This window comes from Thunnus thynnus, chromosome 5 (assembly GCF_963924715.1).
Source record: "Thunnus thynnus chromosome 5, fThuThy2.1, whole genome shotgun sequence".
Taxonomy (NCBI): Eukaryota; Metazoa; Chordata; class Actinopteri; order Scombriformes; family Scombridae; genus Thunnus; species Thunnus thynnus.
The window spans coordinates 23,875,047-23,894,453 of NC_089521.1; the positions used below are offsets into that span (position 1 = coordinate 23,875,047).

Below are 19,407 nucleotides of genomic sequence, written 5' to 3' on the forward strand. Positions count from 1 at the left end.
ATCTTCTTTGGCATTAGTAATTTTACAGGCTTTGTAAGAATAAATAGGCCAATTGCTTTTTTAACTGTACCCTCACCATGCTAGAAATATAGGATTGTTTCTTTATATTTTCAGCCTAGACCAGGATTGTAGAAAGTCTCACAGTTAAATTTCTATTTTTCCGTTTTGACTCCTATGTGATACCGGGGAGATTTCTGCTTTTCATGACAGCCAGTCCTATTTGGCGCGAAATTCTGCAACATCTGGAAGCTACCGGGCTTCCTGACTCTGCTCTCTGTCCCTCCTCCTCCTCCCCGTTAAACAAATAAATAATAAAACGACTGGATTTTATAGCAGGAAAATCATCCTGTCAGCAGAGAAAAGCTCTGTGTAAAGCACTATAGACACAGCTAGAGTCATACCGGAAACAGTATGATCTCACCTTCATAAATAAAGTTGTGCACACGTTAACACATCAAGGAGCCCTAATCTTACACAAATAGACCACGGACCCCCCATTTGATTCAAGATTTTTGCTTGTAATGTTTTATTACAGAAAGTGTATGAAACCCATGACCAAAATAGTAATACATTCTGTCATTGTGTTATTTATGGGTGGAATTATAATGAAAATAAATTATTCCCCTTTCTGCTGGGGACCCCCGGAGCCCCCTCAAGGACCCCTGGGGGTCCCCTGACTCCACTTTGAGAACCACAGACTTAAGAAAGTAAAGATACCGGCTAATACTAGAGCTAGAACTGGTATTTAAGCATCCATAGCGCAGCTGTCAACTGAAATATCTTTTTTTTTAAAGTCAATAACCTATTAATAATATAAATAATACAGTGCAAATCCCTCGAAGTTATCTGGTAGGCTGCGTTGAGTCTGGCGAGTCAAATTTATAGAGGTCAGAAAACACTGGTATTTGAAAATTATAGTGAAATTATATGAAAAAAATATTCAGACAGAAAATGCTGCATTCAAATGTATAAATTAATAGCTATGTATTTAAAGGTCATATGTAAACGTCCTAATGTCAACTTCAACTGAAAAACAGTTTTCAAAAAGATGCCTGGACCACTCATTTATGAAAGACATTTCAACAGCAACATACAGGCATTGTACCTATAATAAAAAGAGATTTTTAATCTCAGGTTTTCATGGTAAAGTAATAATACACAGAAAATAATGAGAGCAGAGAAGTACACTTTACATTATAACATTATTGACTCCAAAAATAAAATGAAAAAAAAAAACCATACATTTTATAATTTCCTTGTATTATAGATTCCTTCTTCAATTTAGTTATGTTTACTTGAATATTTACAGACAAAAATGGTCAGCACATGCATGACGTTTTATTATAAAGGCGTGGACGGAAGTTGTGTATTTATACTGGCTCTGACTTCGCGCTGGTGAATCTCAACGTGTTGGCTACATTGCGTTGCACTGATGCTATGCGTGCTGCTGTGTGGACCCAGCCATCTCCATCAGCTCCGCAGCAGCAGCAGCGTCCCATCAACAGCCCACAAACTGCATCGTCCGGCGGGATCCCGCTGACGAAGCACCGCCCGGCGGCGCATGGACGGTCCAGCACAATGGCAGAGGATTTGGGGGGTGCCTCTCTGTCGTACACCAACAACAGGTCGCATGGATAATCCCTCCACAGCCCTCCCGTATCATCTCGTTTTTTGGGATGATTAGAGCGCCGCTGTCGGCTTGATGTGGCAGGGGAGCCGTGCGGGAGCGGGGCTTCTCGTCCTGGCTGTCGACTGAGAGGAAAACGGCGTGGAGCAGGTGCGTCCATGATGATGGTTTACCGTACATGCACAAATAATACCGAGGTGCAGGCAAGTAGGACTTCCATGAATTTCGGCCGTCCCGTATCTCACTATAGGTGCACCGTCATTTAAGTTGTGTAATCAGATAATTCCTGTCAAGCTTGCTGTGTTATCTCCCAGATTCGTACGCAGGGTTGGCGATGTGACATTTGGCGTCATCACAGTTGTGACATGAGAGGAGATGTGTGTGTGTGGTCACAGACTTAAAGCTCTTAACACGGTAGTCCATTCAGAAATGACCGGGATCTGGCACGAATAGTGAGGCTGTTCATTTCCCGTAGCACCAAAGACAGTTTCTATTGGTCAGCACAAATGTAATTTGGATGGTGGTCCAGAGGAAAAACCAGAGAGTTCAGACGTTGTATCATGAGCAAGGATGATAAAAATGATATTATAGATCTAGCAATTCAACTATAGTCCTCACTGCTGTTTCATCAGTGTATAATTTGTCCTATCACCCATTACCATATGCCATATGTCCCAGGCTGACTGGCTCTGTGGGTGTCCTTTGGGTGTTCTGGAGTCCCACTCCATGCATGTTAGGGACTCTCCTGCCATAAGCGATGGCCTCAAATTTGGAGCAGGTCCCCTGTCACAGAGAACAACTGTCTACTCCTCTTAACGCTTAAGAAGGGTTAAATGCATAAAACGGATTCCGGATATTCTGCAGCACTTTTGTAGTAGAATGACAAGCTTAGCATCACCCAAGGTGGCACATAATGACAAGACAAACATGATGCTGGTGAAATTTAATAGCCACATGGGTCCAGTGTGGCAGCTCTATTTCTGAAACCATTGCATCATTCCAAATTCCCACCGTTGGGTATTTCAGGAAACAGTGTCAAAGCAGGGAACCGGTTTGAGATGTCCAGTCCTGGAGAGTCAGACCACTCTCAGGGGGCTACAGCAGCGAGTTCATGGGTGAATAATAGTAGTCAGGGTTTTAAAATACAGGGGGGGGCGGACTGCTGGGAAGTTACTCAAGCGCTGCTTGGCAGGTGTTCCAGAGCAAAGCATCAACGTACTGTGACGAGCACAGAGCAGACAGGCTGAGAGGATAAGCCTTTTAAAAGCCAGTGATTTATAGCTAAGCTGCTTCAAGATTCCACCTTATCCAGGTATGACACTTAAAACTTCAACTTCTTTTACTGACTTATGAAAAATGTAGTCTGTAAAGCTTAAACTTCACTCTGAATCCATATATACATCCACTTTTTCACCATTCCAACCTGTTTTCCTGCTGCTGATGCTTCACTCTGTTGGCGTCACTAACCAGTCAGATTTAGGACCTCGCTCTCATGTGTGTGTGATAATCTCTGCATAATGGGAAAGCCTGTCTTGGCACAAAAAAAGGGGAAAAAAAGTAGGTGTTCTTGGTACTGTCGCTGAACTATCTGAGTTGTCTGAATTTAGCATAATCCCAATCTGTACCAAACCTCAGTGATATTCCCACCACTAATCTCAGTATGAGGGATGTTTTCACTCTAATCTGTCCTGTTGATTTGAGTGTAATATAATCTGACTGAAAGAAGCACTTTCTCTTTCTCTCTCTGTCTCCCTCTGCCTCCCAGGTGTAGAGTGGCCGGGGGGCTCAGCAGGATGGAAATAGATGCCCGTTTTCGCTACTATTTCCAGCACCCGTGGTCACGTCTCATCGTGGCGTACCTCGTCACCTTCTTTAACTTTCTCATCTTCGCAGAGGACCCCGTCTCTCACAGTCAGACGGAGGCGCATATGATTGTTGTGGGCAACTGCTTCTCCTTCCTGTTCAACAAGTACCCGGGCCTCGGATGGAACATCCTGAAAGTAATGTGCTGGATACTGGCCATTATCACTGGCCTGTTAGCTGGGAAGTTTATATTCCACCGCCAGCTCTTTGGTAAGTCATGCGCACAATAATGCGGCGGAATGTGCAGAGTAATGGCTCTACTGAGGGAGGGAACCCTCCTCGTGAGTCGTTTTTTTGTTGAAGCTGTTCATCAGTAAAAAGCACCTTGCTCCCATGCTCCAACTGTCTGTGTATTTTAATGTAATTAAAGACAATAATGATGTCTTTACAATCAACTATCATCCTTGTATCTATACTCCTACACTCTTCCTCCACTGTCACACTCATTTATACCTTTATTCTCACTTATCATCAGATCTGGGTCAAACAGTATTTGCAAATCAATTTTGTTTTTTATCACACTCTGGTTTAAGTAGGACTGCAGTTAACCATTGTTTTCGTTGTTGAACAATGATAATAATGAATAATACATTCAATTTGCCATGCCACACTTTTTATTCATAGTGAAACTCAAAGTGCTACAGTATTAATAACATAGAACACACAACATAAAGAAAATAGTAATATGAGCTAGGATGAAAAAGCCTTCCTGAATAAAAAAAAGGGTTTTTAGGCCTTCAGATGGTTAGGAAGGCTGTTCCACAAGCGTGGTGCAACAGAGCAGACGACTCAATCCTCCATGGTACAGAGCTTGGTACCGGGGACCCGCGGGAGCAAGCTGCTGGGAGATCTGAGGGTGCAGGTGGAGGTTTGGGGTGTGATCAGTTCCTGTAGGTAGGGAGGCACATGTGCGTTGATGGATTTGTATGTGAGTAGCAGGACTTTGTAGTCAACCCTGAAGGAGACAATGAGCTAGTGCAATGAAACCAGTGTTATATCTTTGTGTTTTTGCACTCTCATCAGGATCCTGGCAGCGCTGTTCTGAATGTACTGGAGCTTCTGGATCCTCCTTTCAGGGATCCCTGTGAAAGCACATTGCAGTAGTCCAGTCTTGAGGAGATAAAGGCGTGGATAAGTTTTTTTCTGCATCTGACAGGGTTAGAGAGAGGCGGAGTTTAGAGGTATTTTTGAGATGATAGAAAGAGGTTTTGCAAATATGTCTTATATGGTCATCAAAATTATTCTCTCATTTAATTGATTGAGCTGTAAAATGTCAGAAATAGTTAAAAAAAAAAAACACTTATCATAATTTCTTAAAGCCCAAGCTGATGTCATCTGATTGCTTGTGTTGTCTGACCAACACTCCAAAACTTAAAAATATTCAGTTTACTATCACAAAAGACAAAGAAAAGCAGAAACTGGGGAATGTTTGGCTTAAAAATTACTATGACTATACTACTACTACTATTAATTGATTTTTCTCTTGACTCTTCTCAACTGATCATTTTAGCCAATTTACTGCAAGGTTTAGACAGTTGTAGGAAAATATTACAAAATCATTTCTGTCCATTAGAGATATTTGCTCCAATGTCATCTGTTGCTGCTGAATAGATGCATTATACATATGAATATATTATAGTTGTTTGAATGTGGAAAGGGTTTGAAGCCTTTCAGTGTGCAGAACTTTATGGATTATTCTTCCTGTGTACACCTGATCAGTGACTTTTAACTTTTTAGCTCGCGCCCTATTAAAATGTTGCATGACCTACTCACAGCCCCTATGTACACATTTCATACAAAGTGTTGAAGTGGGACACTTTAAGCTATTTTGTTTCTAAATCTCACAAGTAAAAAGCAACTGATGGTGGAAAAATAGAGACTATAAACATAAGTTAAAGGAAAAACGAACATAATGTGTAAGCTGCTGGACCACAACAAGCTGCTTTTGTATACTTTTTTCACATTCAGTGGGCATTTCTTCCTTTATTTAATAGCTGACATGCAACAAAGGGTCCCCGCTGGAATTGAACTGAAGACGTGGTGATGTGGTATGCACCTTAACCATAAGGCTACCAGGGCTCATCAAGGATTTGTTGTATTTTCAATTTCAGTTCTTTGGAACAAGAACTTCATTGTACAAATGAAGATTAGAGTTTTTTCCTTGAATCTGTCACTTATCTGTATGAATTTTTTAAAATTTCATACCCCACACAAGGAGTCACTGCAACCATGTCCAAAACCAAGGTCGAGAACCACCGCGACATCGCGTCCATCACTTGTGAATACAACCTAAATCAATCCTAAATCAATCTGTACAAAGTGTGATTCACTTTCTTTGTCTCTCACACCTCCCCGATGCATTTCCTGTTTTTTTTTCACTTGCTTGCCATCTTTCTCACCTCTTCTTATGACCTCTTGTTGCTCTCTCGCTAGCTTGTCTCTTTCCATTTCACTCTCTTTTCATAAGGCTGTGACTCCAACTTCATTGGTACTCCATTTGTTTAAACTCTGCAGCAGTTGCTCCCTATTCAACTCAGACATTTCATTTCCTACTCACTTCACAACTCACTTAGGCTCAGATATTATTGGCCACCCTGGCTTATCTCCTTGCAATGAGCCATTAATGACTATAATTGGAGGGCACATAGAGAGAGAGAGGGAGACCGCACTCTGTGAGTGATCATCTTCTCTGTGCATAAATAGAAAGTCAAGAGTTCATGATGACATGATACTTTCTGCACATACAGAATCCTCACTAAGAGGGGAAATAGAAAATGGCTTTGAGGACTGCGGTTTTCCTGTAGACTGTGGGAAGTCAGTGGATCTGATAATGCCAGCTGTTCCATCTTCTCAAGTTTCAATCGTTTAATTGAATTTACCGTTTCCTTATTTAGGATCTATGACAAAGTTTATCTTCCTCTGGTTCAGGACATCACATGGGGTTGCTTGATACTGTATACTAACAGGGTCCTGGAAGATTTCTATAACCAAGATAGAGATGGTAATTTGATATTTGATATACTTTTAATTTAAAAAATTGCTCTGAAATAATCATTTCATCATTTAATTTTTCACAGAAACTAACATTTCATCTAATTTTTCACACAAGGAAATCTTAAGATCCACATGTCACAAACCTAAATCCCTGGTGTCTTGAGAATTTGTGGACATAAAATCAATTAATGTATTAATATGTCTGAATTTAAAGGATCAGTTCATACAAATGACAAACAAATTTTCTCACTTATCTCTAGTGGTATCTTTGCAGGCAGTTTTTGTTGATTTCTGACACCATTACAATACAATGAATGTGAATCGAAATGTATTCTCTCTTCACAATATTGAAAAATGTAATAATAAAAAAAAAAAAATAACAGCAACATCTGTTTCCAGTAACAGTGTCCCGGTTGCTCAGGGTAATCCACAGAACATGCTGTGAACAATTTTCACAGGGACCATTTCTGCAGTAGGAAGTACTGTAGTTCCAATGAGAAATGTTCACAGCGAGATCTGTGGATTATCCTGAGCAATCAAGACACTCTTACTGGAGAGGCAAGTTATTGACTTTTTCTGAGACTGATGTCTCGAAACATGGGCAGAAAAACAAAAGCAAAACTGCATGGCTAGATACCACCAGAGGAAAGTGAGAAAATCTGTTTTTATTGCTTTTGTCGATCCTGTGCAAGCTCAATATTCCACCAGCATTTTCTCATTTAGAGGACTCTCTCATAAGAGTAGGGTACTGTAGATGCTTCATCACATGTACTTTTGCCAGCTGTCAGCGAGCTTTTACATTTAGTACTTGTGTTTCTGGATCGGAGTCTATACAGTTGCATTGACTTGAGGCTATAGAGGACAGAAAGAGGACAGAAAGAGTGCAGCTCATCCTGCAGCCAGGTACAACTAATGCACTTCAACAAGCCTTTGAACAGATGGTTTGTGTTTCTGTGTGTGGGTGTGTGTGTTTGTAAGCATGAGAGAGTGCACATATTTTGTGTGCGCTAGTGTTAATGTTGAACACGTGAGAGAACAGGTCCGTGTGTGTGTGTGTGTTTGTAGTTTGCGAGTTGTGCGTGTAAAAAAAAGGATGGATGAAGAGAGAATCTGTAAAAGAGAGAGGCTGATGTTAAGAGTCGGACAAGCAGGATGTGTTCTGCGCAACATTTCAGTAAAGCAGTTATGTAATCACAACCCAGGTAGAGCTTAAGAGCTGTATAGAACGAGGCCCACTGTAAAATCTATCATCTATTATGGATCTGTCATCACGATGTCTGTGCTAAAGCCCTGCAGATTTTTATCCACAATGCCTTCCTCTCTCCAGTCTCTGATATGTAGGCAGGTAGTGGGAACACTTCTGGAAAGCTCTGTGTAGAGCTTTGAGTGTCTGAAAAAGCATTTTTGAATCACAATCTCTGACTGTTGAAAGTGTTTTCTGCAGTCACATTTTGTTAAGGTGTTTTTCCGATGCAATTTTACAAATGTAATCCTTTGCATCACTGCCATTTTCATGCGGATACTGTTTGCAGTTTTGCTTAACTTCACGTCGATTTGTCACAAACCTGGAAACAGACATTGTTTTTGCAAGCTGACACATTCCCAGCATCATTTATCATTTATGATGGCCTAGAAAATCTGAGCATTTTATGTACCGTGAATTATACACCTCCTCCTCCCTGAAGCGATTTTTCCTTTTTTCTTGTCACAATATATGATTTACCTTCTCGGAAACCCACACAAATATTAATCCAGTGGCGCATAATAGTTTCTTAGCAATCCTCATATTCCTTTTTTTATGCTTTTTCAGTCACGTTACTATTTCTAGTGTGCATAGGCGCAGTGTATTGTTTTGCATTTGCCTCTGTTGCAGAAAAACAGCATAAACTCTCAACGACGAATAGCTTGTGACAGATTATGTGATTTAAGACTACATTTGAGGTTCAAGGAACAACCTGTTCCACTGAACCACTCAAGGCTATGGGTGCTCTCTAATCTGGTGGGCAGTAGCCAATGACTTCTGGTCATTCAGAGGGAGACTTAACTGTCATTATGCATTTGCATTAAAGCTTAGGTCAGGGTTTGTGAGATGTCTATTTCAGTTTGAGTGTGGTTTGAATGGTTTGGAGCCATGGATTAGATTCAATCACCTCTATACATTTCAAGATCAAGACTCCTTTGGGCCAGTTGTGGTCAAGGACTTTGCGGTAGGTTGCTGCTGTTTTCACTTTTAAAGGATTATGAACTAAGAATTTGAATAAACATTTCTTTTACATATTTTAATGTGAATATAGCCTTAATACATGGTACCATGTGGCTATCATTTAAAAGTTTCCCTTTAGCTTTTACTCAGATTGTAGTGTAAGGTCTTTGGCTTCTCATGAAATAAAGATGAGTAAACACAGTTATTAGCCTTGATTTGACAGAGTCTGAAAGTGAGGCAATAAGACAGTCAATAATACACTTCACAAAATAAGCTCTTTCTCCCTCTATCACACTCACACACATACACGGGAAGATCACACAGATTCAAAGACTGAAAAATAGAGATGGATTTGAGACAAACATTGAATAGGTTATTGATTGAAGTTGGCAGACTTCAATCTGTCCCACAGTCTAGGAGAAGTGAGAGCAAAGGAAGGTTGAACTTAGATGGTGCAACATCCCTGAGTCCAATATCTAATGTATAGTATTAGTATTAGTAGTAGTGTTTGTGTCTACCTGTGCAAGGACTGCAGACGGAAATTAGCTAGAAGCTAAATCTGATACCATGCATGTCTTCTCCTTCTGTGAGATGAATGTTTTCTTTTGTACATTGTCCCTGACAAATAAATGTAATAAACTTAAAAAAAACCTTAGACAGTGCAACATCTATGAGTCCCATATCTAATAACATTAGATACGGGACTCTTTTTTCGTTGTGGACATTCAAACCAAGCTGTGCAATCTTATGTTTTTATTCTTATTTTAGGTACCTATTGTGACTTTTTTTTTTTTAAACTTTGGAATCTGTTAAAAGTGTCTAATGTTGTCACATTTTGATAAGGTGTTTCTGATGACATTCTACAAATATAATGCCTTGCTTAACTGTCATTTTCAAGCTCATACTGTTTGCAGTTATACTTAATGTCATATTAATTTGTCACAAACCAGGAAACTCTCTCTGTGTGGCCATAATGTTGACTGTAATGTCTTGTCTTTTTTCAACTTCTTATGATTGAAAAAGCCGACCTCCACCACTGAATTAAGTAATCCGGTTGTCTAAATAACACCAATCGAAGGCTGAAATTATATAATATTTATAATGTATCTTAAGTTGCTAGTTTCCTTCCTGTAGTGATGCAGCACCACAGCACTTTATATCATGGAACTGCCTTTGCAGTCGACGACTATCTCACTGCCCATCTCCATAATGGGAAAAGTGAAAATGCTTCTCATTTCTTTCTCATGCTGCCTCAGTCCCTGAATTAACATAATATATTCACCCATCTCTCTCCAAGGCTTTACGAACTCTAAAAGGTAAATCGAAGGGTAATTTAGGAGTTATGAGGAGCACCTTCATAACCTGATTAGACTTTACTTAGCATTCTATTACTGACACTTACATTAAATCAAACACTGACCATTTTTAACTTGTATGAATCATTAGAAGCTCTAGGAGAGTGTGAACAGCACACAAAAATGAGACAGTAATGTGAAAACCTCTTTCCGTTGATCACAGAGCTGTTAACACAATTGGATATCCTTCTGAGCTTTGTGTGTGTGTGTGTGTGTGTGTGTGTTTTAGAGAGTGTGGGACATGTCATTGGTTGCTCTGTTGGAGTGCCTCTCGTCCCCTTTCCCTGATCTTGATGATTGTAGCCTGCAGGATGCCATCTGGGTTCTGTCATATGTTATTACTGTGCCACGCAAAGGATGAGATGGCTTATGTATGGCAGTGTGTGGCTTCGGGTCAAAGTGGAGTGAGTGTGTGTGTGTGTGTGTGTAGGAGTGGATGGGTGGGTGGCAGGATAAGGGCTCTCTGCATGGTTTGTGTGTGTGTGTGTGTGGCTGCGGGGTATTTTATTGTCCGTGTGTGTGTGTGTGTGTCTCAGAGGGAATTGCGATGCTGTTAAGGGTGATTCAGGGTCTGTGCATTTATGCATACTAGTGCCAAAATGATCAGTCTTCTAATATATCATCAGGTCATCATTCAGCAACTGTTATGATAATTGATTAATCGTTTAAGTCAGCAGAAATGACACTTGCTTCTTCCAGCGTCTGTCTTATATTTGTAATTGTAAATTAAATATGTTCCAGTTTAGGGGAGACAAAATGAACACTGTACAGGCATAACCTTTGGCTCTAGGATACTGTGAGACACATTTTTTATCAGTATTCTGACATTGTATTGACTTAATGGTTAATTGACCAAATGAAAACAAATATCAGATTGATTGATAAGGAAAATAATCATTACCTGCAGGTGTGTATAGTTGTATACTTTTTTCTGTGTCTTAGTGTTTTTGTGGTCAGTCTCATAAAAAGGCAAAAACAAACACCACCTGTCTCAGTTATGTTATTACACCAGTAATAAATGTTTCAGATTTTCAGATTTCATTTAAACATCATACCTAGGGACTCATTTTTTAATAGTTTTCATCTGATAAGTTTGCATTTCTTTATTTTTGTATAATATATATTTTTGTATATTCTTTACTCTCAAACTATTTGTCTGGAAACTTGCAACACTGTTTTGGGATCTACATAGTGCAGTGTTTTGCCAATGAATCCTGGAATAGCACCTTCACCTGAGCTGATCTATAATTATGATCTGCAGTTATCTTCATAATTACCCACCTCATGACTATTCAACCTTCAGCAGCCTTATGGCACCCTGTAGAGCTGTATGTTTTACACTCTCCTTCAGTTCAGACCTGTCTTGGCCTCAGAGGTTGCCTCCTTCCTCTGTAAATGATGTATAATGGCTCTTGTGCCAGGGCACTGCTGTGCCTCTGTCTCAGTCTGAATTTACAAAGCACTACAGTGTGAAACTGCTTTCTCTTTGATGTCGTCTTTGATAAACCCACCGTACCCTACCCGCCCAGCACCAAACAACAGACAGACTAAGTTAGCATCTAGCTGGTGAACATATCAGAGCATTTAGCAGCTAAAGACCCATATATTTCCCTCAGGAGTTAGTGGAGAGCAAAGCAGAGCGAAAAGCAGAGTGAATCCAGGTAGCCAGAAACACAAAGTGAACACTGATGTTGCTCCTTTGTTTGCTGGATGAGGAAATTTGCTCACATCAACTTTATAAGGTGTATTAATATGTCAGTGTTTTGTTAACAGCTTATTGCACTGCCACCAGGTGGCCAAAAATCAATAAATGCAGGTTTGAGTGCAGTTTGGTTCTTATCTTGTGTTTCCCCCAATTTCTACAAGATACAATTACAAAATAACCTGAAAACCATTGACATTTCAAACCCCCAAAACTAATTGTAACATTTTATAAACCTTTAGTACATATATTTTTCATAGTCACACAAACATTAATAATGTGCTGTACTCGTGGAGTGAACTCCAAGTCCATGTGCTTGCAATAAAGGATAAAATACAAAGGTGTTTGCACAGCAGACGGGGAAACAAAGACACAGAGCAATAATGAGAAGCGCTTGCAAACAAAGGAAACCAGCCAAAAGGAAATTGCATATTTACCAAAAATGTATGACTCCTTTGGTCCAAAGCCAAACCATAAATAAAAAAAATGAATGATCTAACTGCTTACTGGAACAGTGGTACAGTGGCCTAGTAGCCGACTCTACTTGCTGCATTCTCCCTGCGGACAGAGTTCTGTTGTCACTTCCTACCTCTGATTTATTATCCAGACACTTAGTTACAGAGGAGTTTAGCTCTGGGGACACTGGTAGCCCTAGTCATGGCTATTCCCAAACCCCCCAGTGATACTGTGGCCCAGCAAATGTGTGATGAATGGGGATGCAGGTGTGTACATGCTAAGATACAGACAGAGCTATAGCTCAAGCTCTCTGCATTTTGACTTGAGAGAATCATTAGGATCCCTAAGGGGGGTATGAATGTTGCTCTGATGCTCAACATCAAAACAGGATAAAGTAGACCTGTGTATTGAACCCAACCATAGATGAAAGATGCTGAATAAATGTAAGGCTGCCCTTACAGTTTGTACATAATGTGTGCAATTTGATGACTTAAATACAAAAAGCGGTAATTGCGATCGAAACACTGCCCTGTTTATAGTTCAAGAATCAATATGGACATGATGATATCACTTACTGTGTCACCAAACATGACTCATGTTTTGGTTTTTCTCGGCCCAGTGTTTATCTCTTTCTTTGTGAATTTTGATCAGGTTTTCCATATACAGTTCACTGAACCACCGTCAAAATATTTGAACAGGAGGTGTTTGTGATTTTTCTGCAGGTCTGTGATGATAAGACTATAACATCCCACCGCTGCTACAAATGAATAATAGGACGATGTATTCATTTGTCTGTGATTTTCTGTCATGATACAGGTCCTCGGGTAATTTGAAGTCAGGTCTAATCTGCACAAATACAGATGGTTGTCAAATTAATGGAAAAAACAACATAAAGTGTCTTCATAACTTCTAGAACAGCTCCAGTGCTTTTTGGCATATAATCTATAAATTCTACTGGAGCGATGAACACCATTCCTCTAAAAGATATTCCCTCATTTCGTGTATTGATGGTGGTGAAGAGTGCTGTTTAACTCATCAGTCCAAAATCTGCCATTGGTGTCCAGTTGGTTTGAGATTTGGTGATTGTGAAGGCCATCACTTATAAGTTCATCATTTTTAGACTCATCAAACCATTCAGTGACCCCTCGTGCCATCTATGGAAGCTTCTACAACCGTTAAATCATTTAATGACTTCACTCATTTAATCAGATTTTCCGTCCAATCTGTCACCTGTCTGCAGGTAAATTAGCATTTTTTTAAAAATTTGAAACACCAATCAAACAAAATCAATCTATTTAGAGCTGAAACAATGAGTCAGTTAATCAATCAGCACAAAATTAATCTGCAACTATTTTGTTTATTGATTAACTTGTTCACTGCTTTACTGGTTCTTGTATGTGAGATTTGTTTTGTTTCTTTGTAAATTGAATTATTTCAATTTTGCACTGTTGATTGGATAAAACAAGCAACTTGAATACCATTGCTTTGGGACATGAAAATGGACATTTTAAAGGGGAAATGAAAATGGACATTTTAAAGGGGACATATCATGCACATTTCCTGGCAGTTCCAGAGGCTACGTAAACAAGTAGTAGTCGAATTTCACTTATTTTTCTTGTTCTTTACTCAAAATGCCTATGTCCCAAATACATTTATATATGTTCGAGCAGAGATTTGATCTGAAATATGTGAGTGGGGCAACAACCTTAGCAACAAAGACTACAGAGTGGGATGCCGTTTGTGGGCATGCAAGAACAATCTGATGTCAGTTCCGTGGGGAAGTAGACATAATTTTGCAAACTGAGCATTCAGAGCAGGCTGAAGCCTGGGCTTTCAAGGGGCATATATACATACGTACATTCACCTCAAGTTTTGTTTAACATATACAGACGGGTGACAGATTAAAGGGAAAAATTTCAGGTCTGAATGCTTGATCCCTACAGTGAGGGCCTCTGGTGGCGCTGTTATGCTGTGGGGGACAGTTTGCTGGCATGGTTTGGGTCCACTTGTCCCCTTAGAGGGAAGGGTCACTGCAAATCAATACAAAGTTGTTGACATTATAACAGTGTATAAATGACAGAAAATCACAAAAAGTGTGTTATGTCCCCATTAACAATTTTCTAGCAAATTATTGACATAATGAGTAATGGAGAAAATAATCAGCAGAATAACTGTTTGGCAGTAAAAAGTTTTGGGACAACCAGTCAACAAGTTTATTATACTTTAGATTTTAATAAAATGTTTTTGTAAAGCAAAACATGCCATGATGTGATTTAATCAGCCACAGTAGTCTCTGTTGCTGTCTCACTGCCATAATAGTGCAGTTTACCAGCATACCACAATACCAGATAATTGTACCTTTACAATCTGCCACAGGCACATTTGTAACAGTGAAACTGCTAAGGCAAGCTAGCCAAAAAAGTGATGCATTGAATCCACTCAGTCATCCAATTACTCCAACCCTCCTTCTGGCTCTGCAGCACAACCTCCTGTATCGGTCTCTTTTCAAGGCCAGCAGCTTCCTCAGGAACTGCTCACTAGCCACAATATACAGCAGTGGGTCCAGGCAGCTGCTTACACTGCACATGGCCTCAAAGAACTGGTAACTGGCATACAGGATGTTGGTGTTAGAGGGTGTGACCTGGTTATGGATCCTCATGAACACCAGGGTGATGACCATGACGTGGTATGGCACAAAGGAGACCACAAACACGAGCAGGGTGGCAGTGATTAACCACAGCGGCTTACCTCCTGCCCGATGAGCTCTTCTGCACCTTATACCCCTTGGGAGACGCCTCAAAACACGCACTGTCATCATGTAAAAAACAAGCATGACGCTGAACGGTAGCAGGAAGCCTACTATTGTTCTGATAATGGTGATTGTCTTGACATAGTTAAAAGGGCCCTGGATGTGGTCCATACACACAGTGACATTTTCTGGCCTCTGAATGGCAAAAGTTAGAAATAAGTCAGGAATGGAAGTCAGGACTAGCACGACCCATGTGCAGACTGAGCACAACTTGGCTTTACCCACATCCCACCACCGGAGAGAGCTGATAGGGTGCACCGTCCCAGCATATCGGTCGAAACTGATGAGAGTGAGAAAGAGGATGCTGCCATATATGTTGATATTGAAGGAGACCTTCTTGAACTGGCAGAAGATCTGTATGCCTCTGAGGTGCGGCCTCTGGAAGGTGAAGTATAGTGTGAAGGGGATGGTGAGGATCCAGGCAAAGTCACACAGGGCCAGGTTCAACAGGAACACATTGCTGGTGCTAGAGGTCTTCCTGAAGCAGGTATAGTTGATTAGGGCTGCTAAGTTTCCCAGGATGCCCACAGGAAGGGCGAAAGTGAAGAGAACAAGCAGAACGTAGAAATACCACTGGCCGTTCTGAAACTGGCTGCAGAATATTGTTGACTGGTTCAGGAACTCCAGAAGCACCTCTGGGATTTAAGGACAGGAGGAAGGATATATTCTTATTGAATGTTATGAGCAATAAAAGTGTAGTTGAGTATTTATGTATAGCACTTCAATAAAGTTGGTGGTCAAATTATAAAGGAAAAGTCAAAATTGATGCAGCAGATGTTTAGTCCCTAGTATGGGTCAAGCTCCAAAACACTTGGTCCTACACTTCCCAAAATGCAGCCTGATAGTCCATATCACATCCAAACTCCTAACCAGTTTGGAATGTAATCTAAAACTGAACTGATGTCACTTGAGTAATGTTCTTAGACATGTCAAAGTTCCTTTAGAACCACAAAAGACATCTCACAGGTTGTGTAATACTATCTATAACACTGAAATGCTGAGTCAGACAGGACTTTTGAAGAAGTGTTCCTAATATTTCTTTTATTTTGCCCAAACTGTCAAATATATGTAGATGGTTTAAATCATATAACAATTCAGACCTGTCAGGTAAGATGTCAGTCACAGAAAATGACACCAAAGTGACTCAGTAAGTCTTAACTTAAATTGAAACCTCTGGCACTTAATGTCTTATCCTGTGTAGCAGTTAAAAAACAAGATTAAAGAAATTACTGTTTTATGACCCAGTTCTTGTTCCACGTAAAGGTTGATATTTCATGACTGACTTGACATACATGAATGATGATACTGATAATCTTTTGAGTAAAACCTTGTTATGGTAAAATACCATACATGCTAAATACTGCATAAACAACATATGTGTACCATAATGTTTTATACCATCTACTTTCTGCAATTTAAGCCATACAAAACACACTAGATATTTTGTATTAGATGGCATCTGAAATGCAGCATACTTATTTTTTGCAGCCTGTTTTCAAGATTTTGATAACTTCATTCTAAAGAATAATGGAGGTTGTCGCCTGTTTTACTGAGTCTGCTGATAAGCCCTGCTCTCAGAGAGTACTTTAAGTAGAGTGTTTTCACCTGCTCTCTCTCAGAGCCCTCTATATTTACAGTGGCTGTCTCCGTAGTCTCCAAGTGTCACCGGCGTGTCCAGGAAGTGTGTGCTTGACTGTCTGCTGCATACAATAAAACCTAGGGACTTTTGGCCTATTGCCTCCACTATGTCTGTTTGCACTTAATCAGAGATAATATATTCATTTTGTTCAGCTGAGCGGATCTGAGCAGTTTACTTTGAGTACGTTTCAACATAAATCAGTTCAACATGTCTCCCTGTCTGTCTGTCAATGATGACTGAAAGAGAGAAAAGGCAAAGTTATAATATTCTATTTGGTGATGAGGGTGTTGAATATGTGTGATTTAAGTATTAAGACACACAGGATTTTTCTAATATAATTTTAGACAGTAAAAGCGTACTATACAGTACACTTTGTGCTTCTGGTCTATTGGTCTATCCACGCAAGTCCAGTCTATTAGCTCTGATAAATCTTATGTAAAATATTGTAACTGTTTGGTCCTAAAACATGTTTATGCATCATTGCTAATCAAAGTATTTCAGGTAGATCGTACTTACCTCCTTTAGTCGTGTCAGACTTATTGATGTTGAAGAGCGGTATCATGATGAATGGAGACAGCGATCACATCTCAGGTCGCCTTCACTCCTCCTCCACCAGCTGTGTGCTTCTCATCTGTCAGGAGCTGTCACTGTTCTGCCTTACCTGTGAGACTGGTGTGTGTGTGTGTGTGTGTGTGTGTGTGTGTGTGTGTGTGTGTGTGTGAAATACAGTCAACAGAACATCTGAGATACAGTAATTGCGTTGCACGTGTTTTCCAGTGCACGTGTGTAACTGATGGTCGCTGCTAGTTTTTACTGTTCTGTTTGTCTTTTGCTCCAGGGCTTCTGTACGTTCTTTTTTTTTTTTCTTAACACTGACAGCAGTAAAAAGTGTGCCTACTCACCTGTCGCCTGGGTGCCCCAGCTGCTCAGTCTAACCCTGATAATTGAGGAGCTGCAGGGCCAAATCTCTCATAACTTCTATCAATTAAAGGATGGGCAAATACTGGAAACGACCCCTTCCGTGATCTGATAACACCATCAGGGATGAAGCCCCTCTGCCCAAGTTGCACTTCATGTTGGAACTTGCTGAGGACCCATGGATTAAACTGGGTGCCAAGCTGAAATTGCTGCTGGCTTGCTCTACACCACCCCCTGCTGGGTGGTGGTCTACTGTCTGTGGTGGAAGGAGAGCCAGAAGACCCCGCTCACCAAACACCAGCCAGGAAGGACTCCAGCTATCAAACAGGTTCTCTGTTCTGGAGAATCTTCAGGAATCAGCCCCACCACCCCTGGCTCCCGATACAGCATCAGCAGGGAGCAGCAGCAGTATGACAGCTCATACCAGCCCTTCTTGGGTAAGCCACCAGCCCCCAGGGGATTTAGTTTCGGATATTGATGCTAAGATTCCACATCTGCTTCATGAACATCCATCTGCTGAAGCAGTCATCATTCATGTTGGAGCAAACAACTTCAGGCAGCAGACCTCTGAACTGCTCAAAGTGGACTTTAATGCACTCATTAACAATCTACTTGACTCATACAAACACTGTATTATATCTGGACCACTGCCCTCACCTCGCCTTGGCAATGTGAAATTCAGCCGTGTTCGTCTGCTTCACATCTGGCTTATGGGTCACTGTTGTGCACTTGGAGTTCCATATGTGGACAAATTTACAGCCTTCTGAAACAGACCCACACTTTTCAGACACAATGGGGTTCATCCAAACAGATTTGAGTCTCATCTAATGGCTTTGAATGAATATGGAACTTACGCTGAAGTCCTGCAAGAATTAACAGATACTGGGTGACTCCGGATCATTCTAGTGCTGTTTCACGTAGTTGTAAGGTTCCTGTAATAATTACACATAGGTCTGTCAAAGTCTGTCAATCTCAGGCACATCCTACACAGCAATATTAATATTTTTATAAATATCTGGACCAAAACCCCAGCTCCAGTTTTAACCCAGCACAGATGGTTTAAGATGACTCTTCACAATGTAAAATCCCTCTCTAATAAGACATTTATGTATTAAATGTATCTCTTCTGCTGATTTAGATTTTATGTTTTTAACAGAATCCTGGTTACAATCTAGAAATCACAGTTGCTGATCCGCTTGCTGAATTGTGCCCCCCAGATTATGACTGTTTTAGCCGACCTAGGGATTGCGGTCTTGGTGTTGGCTTTGTTACTGTCTATAGGAAGCATTTCAAATGTAACCTAATAGCTTGTAATGATTTTTATTCCTTTGAAGTGCTCATGTTTAAACTTGGTGGTCCATATCCGGACAATTGCTGTAATTTATCGCCTCCCTAAACCAGCTGGCTCCTTTTTTATGTAGCTCCCTGAATTTTTATCCAATTTTGTTTTAAATTATGATTGAATTGTTCTTTGTGGTGATTTCAATATTCACGCTGACGAGTCTTTTAATGTCACTGCTACTGATTTTTTTAAATATCACTAAATCCTCTAACTTTCAACAACATGTGTCTGGCCAAACTCATAACCGCGGCCACATTATAGACCTTTATTCTGGGTCTGAGAATCTCATCTGTGGAAATTATGGACATGTTTGTATCTGATCACCAATGCATTGTTTTTAACTGTGAATTACAGGCTGCTAGCACTGTCTTATCCTGCTCTAAGTACACTCACATCTTTTAATGAGCATAGTGCTTCTAAATTCTGTACACTGTTTCATTACAATGGCAATGTGCTTCCTAATTTCTCTTACACCAATATTTTGGTTAATTCTTTTAAT

General features: G+C 40.3%; 1 protein-coding gene across 2 annotated transcripts in view; it reads left to right on the forward strand.

Annotated features, from left to right (window-relative positions):
• Positions 1–957: 957 nt before the first annotated feature.
• The window catches only part of tmem117 (transmembrane protein 117), a 48,580-nt gene continuing 30,130 nt past the window's right edge, over positions 958–19,407 (forward strand). The window contains exons 1-2 of one of the 2 annotated variants that reach the window (XM_067590290.1): positions 958–1,777; positions 3,393–3,700. In XM_067590290.1, coding sequence (XP_067446391.1) covers positions 3,421–3,700 — 280 coding nt within the window. In that variant the 5' untranslated portion in view covers positions 958–1,777; positions 3,393–3,420. The other variant, XM_067590291.1, reaches the window with a different exon arrangement.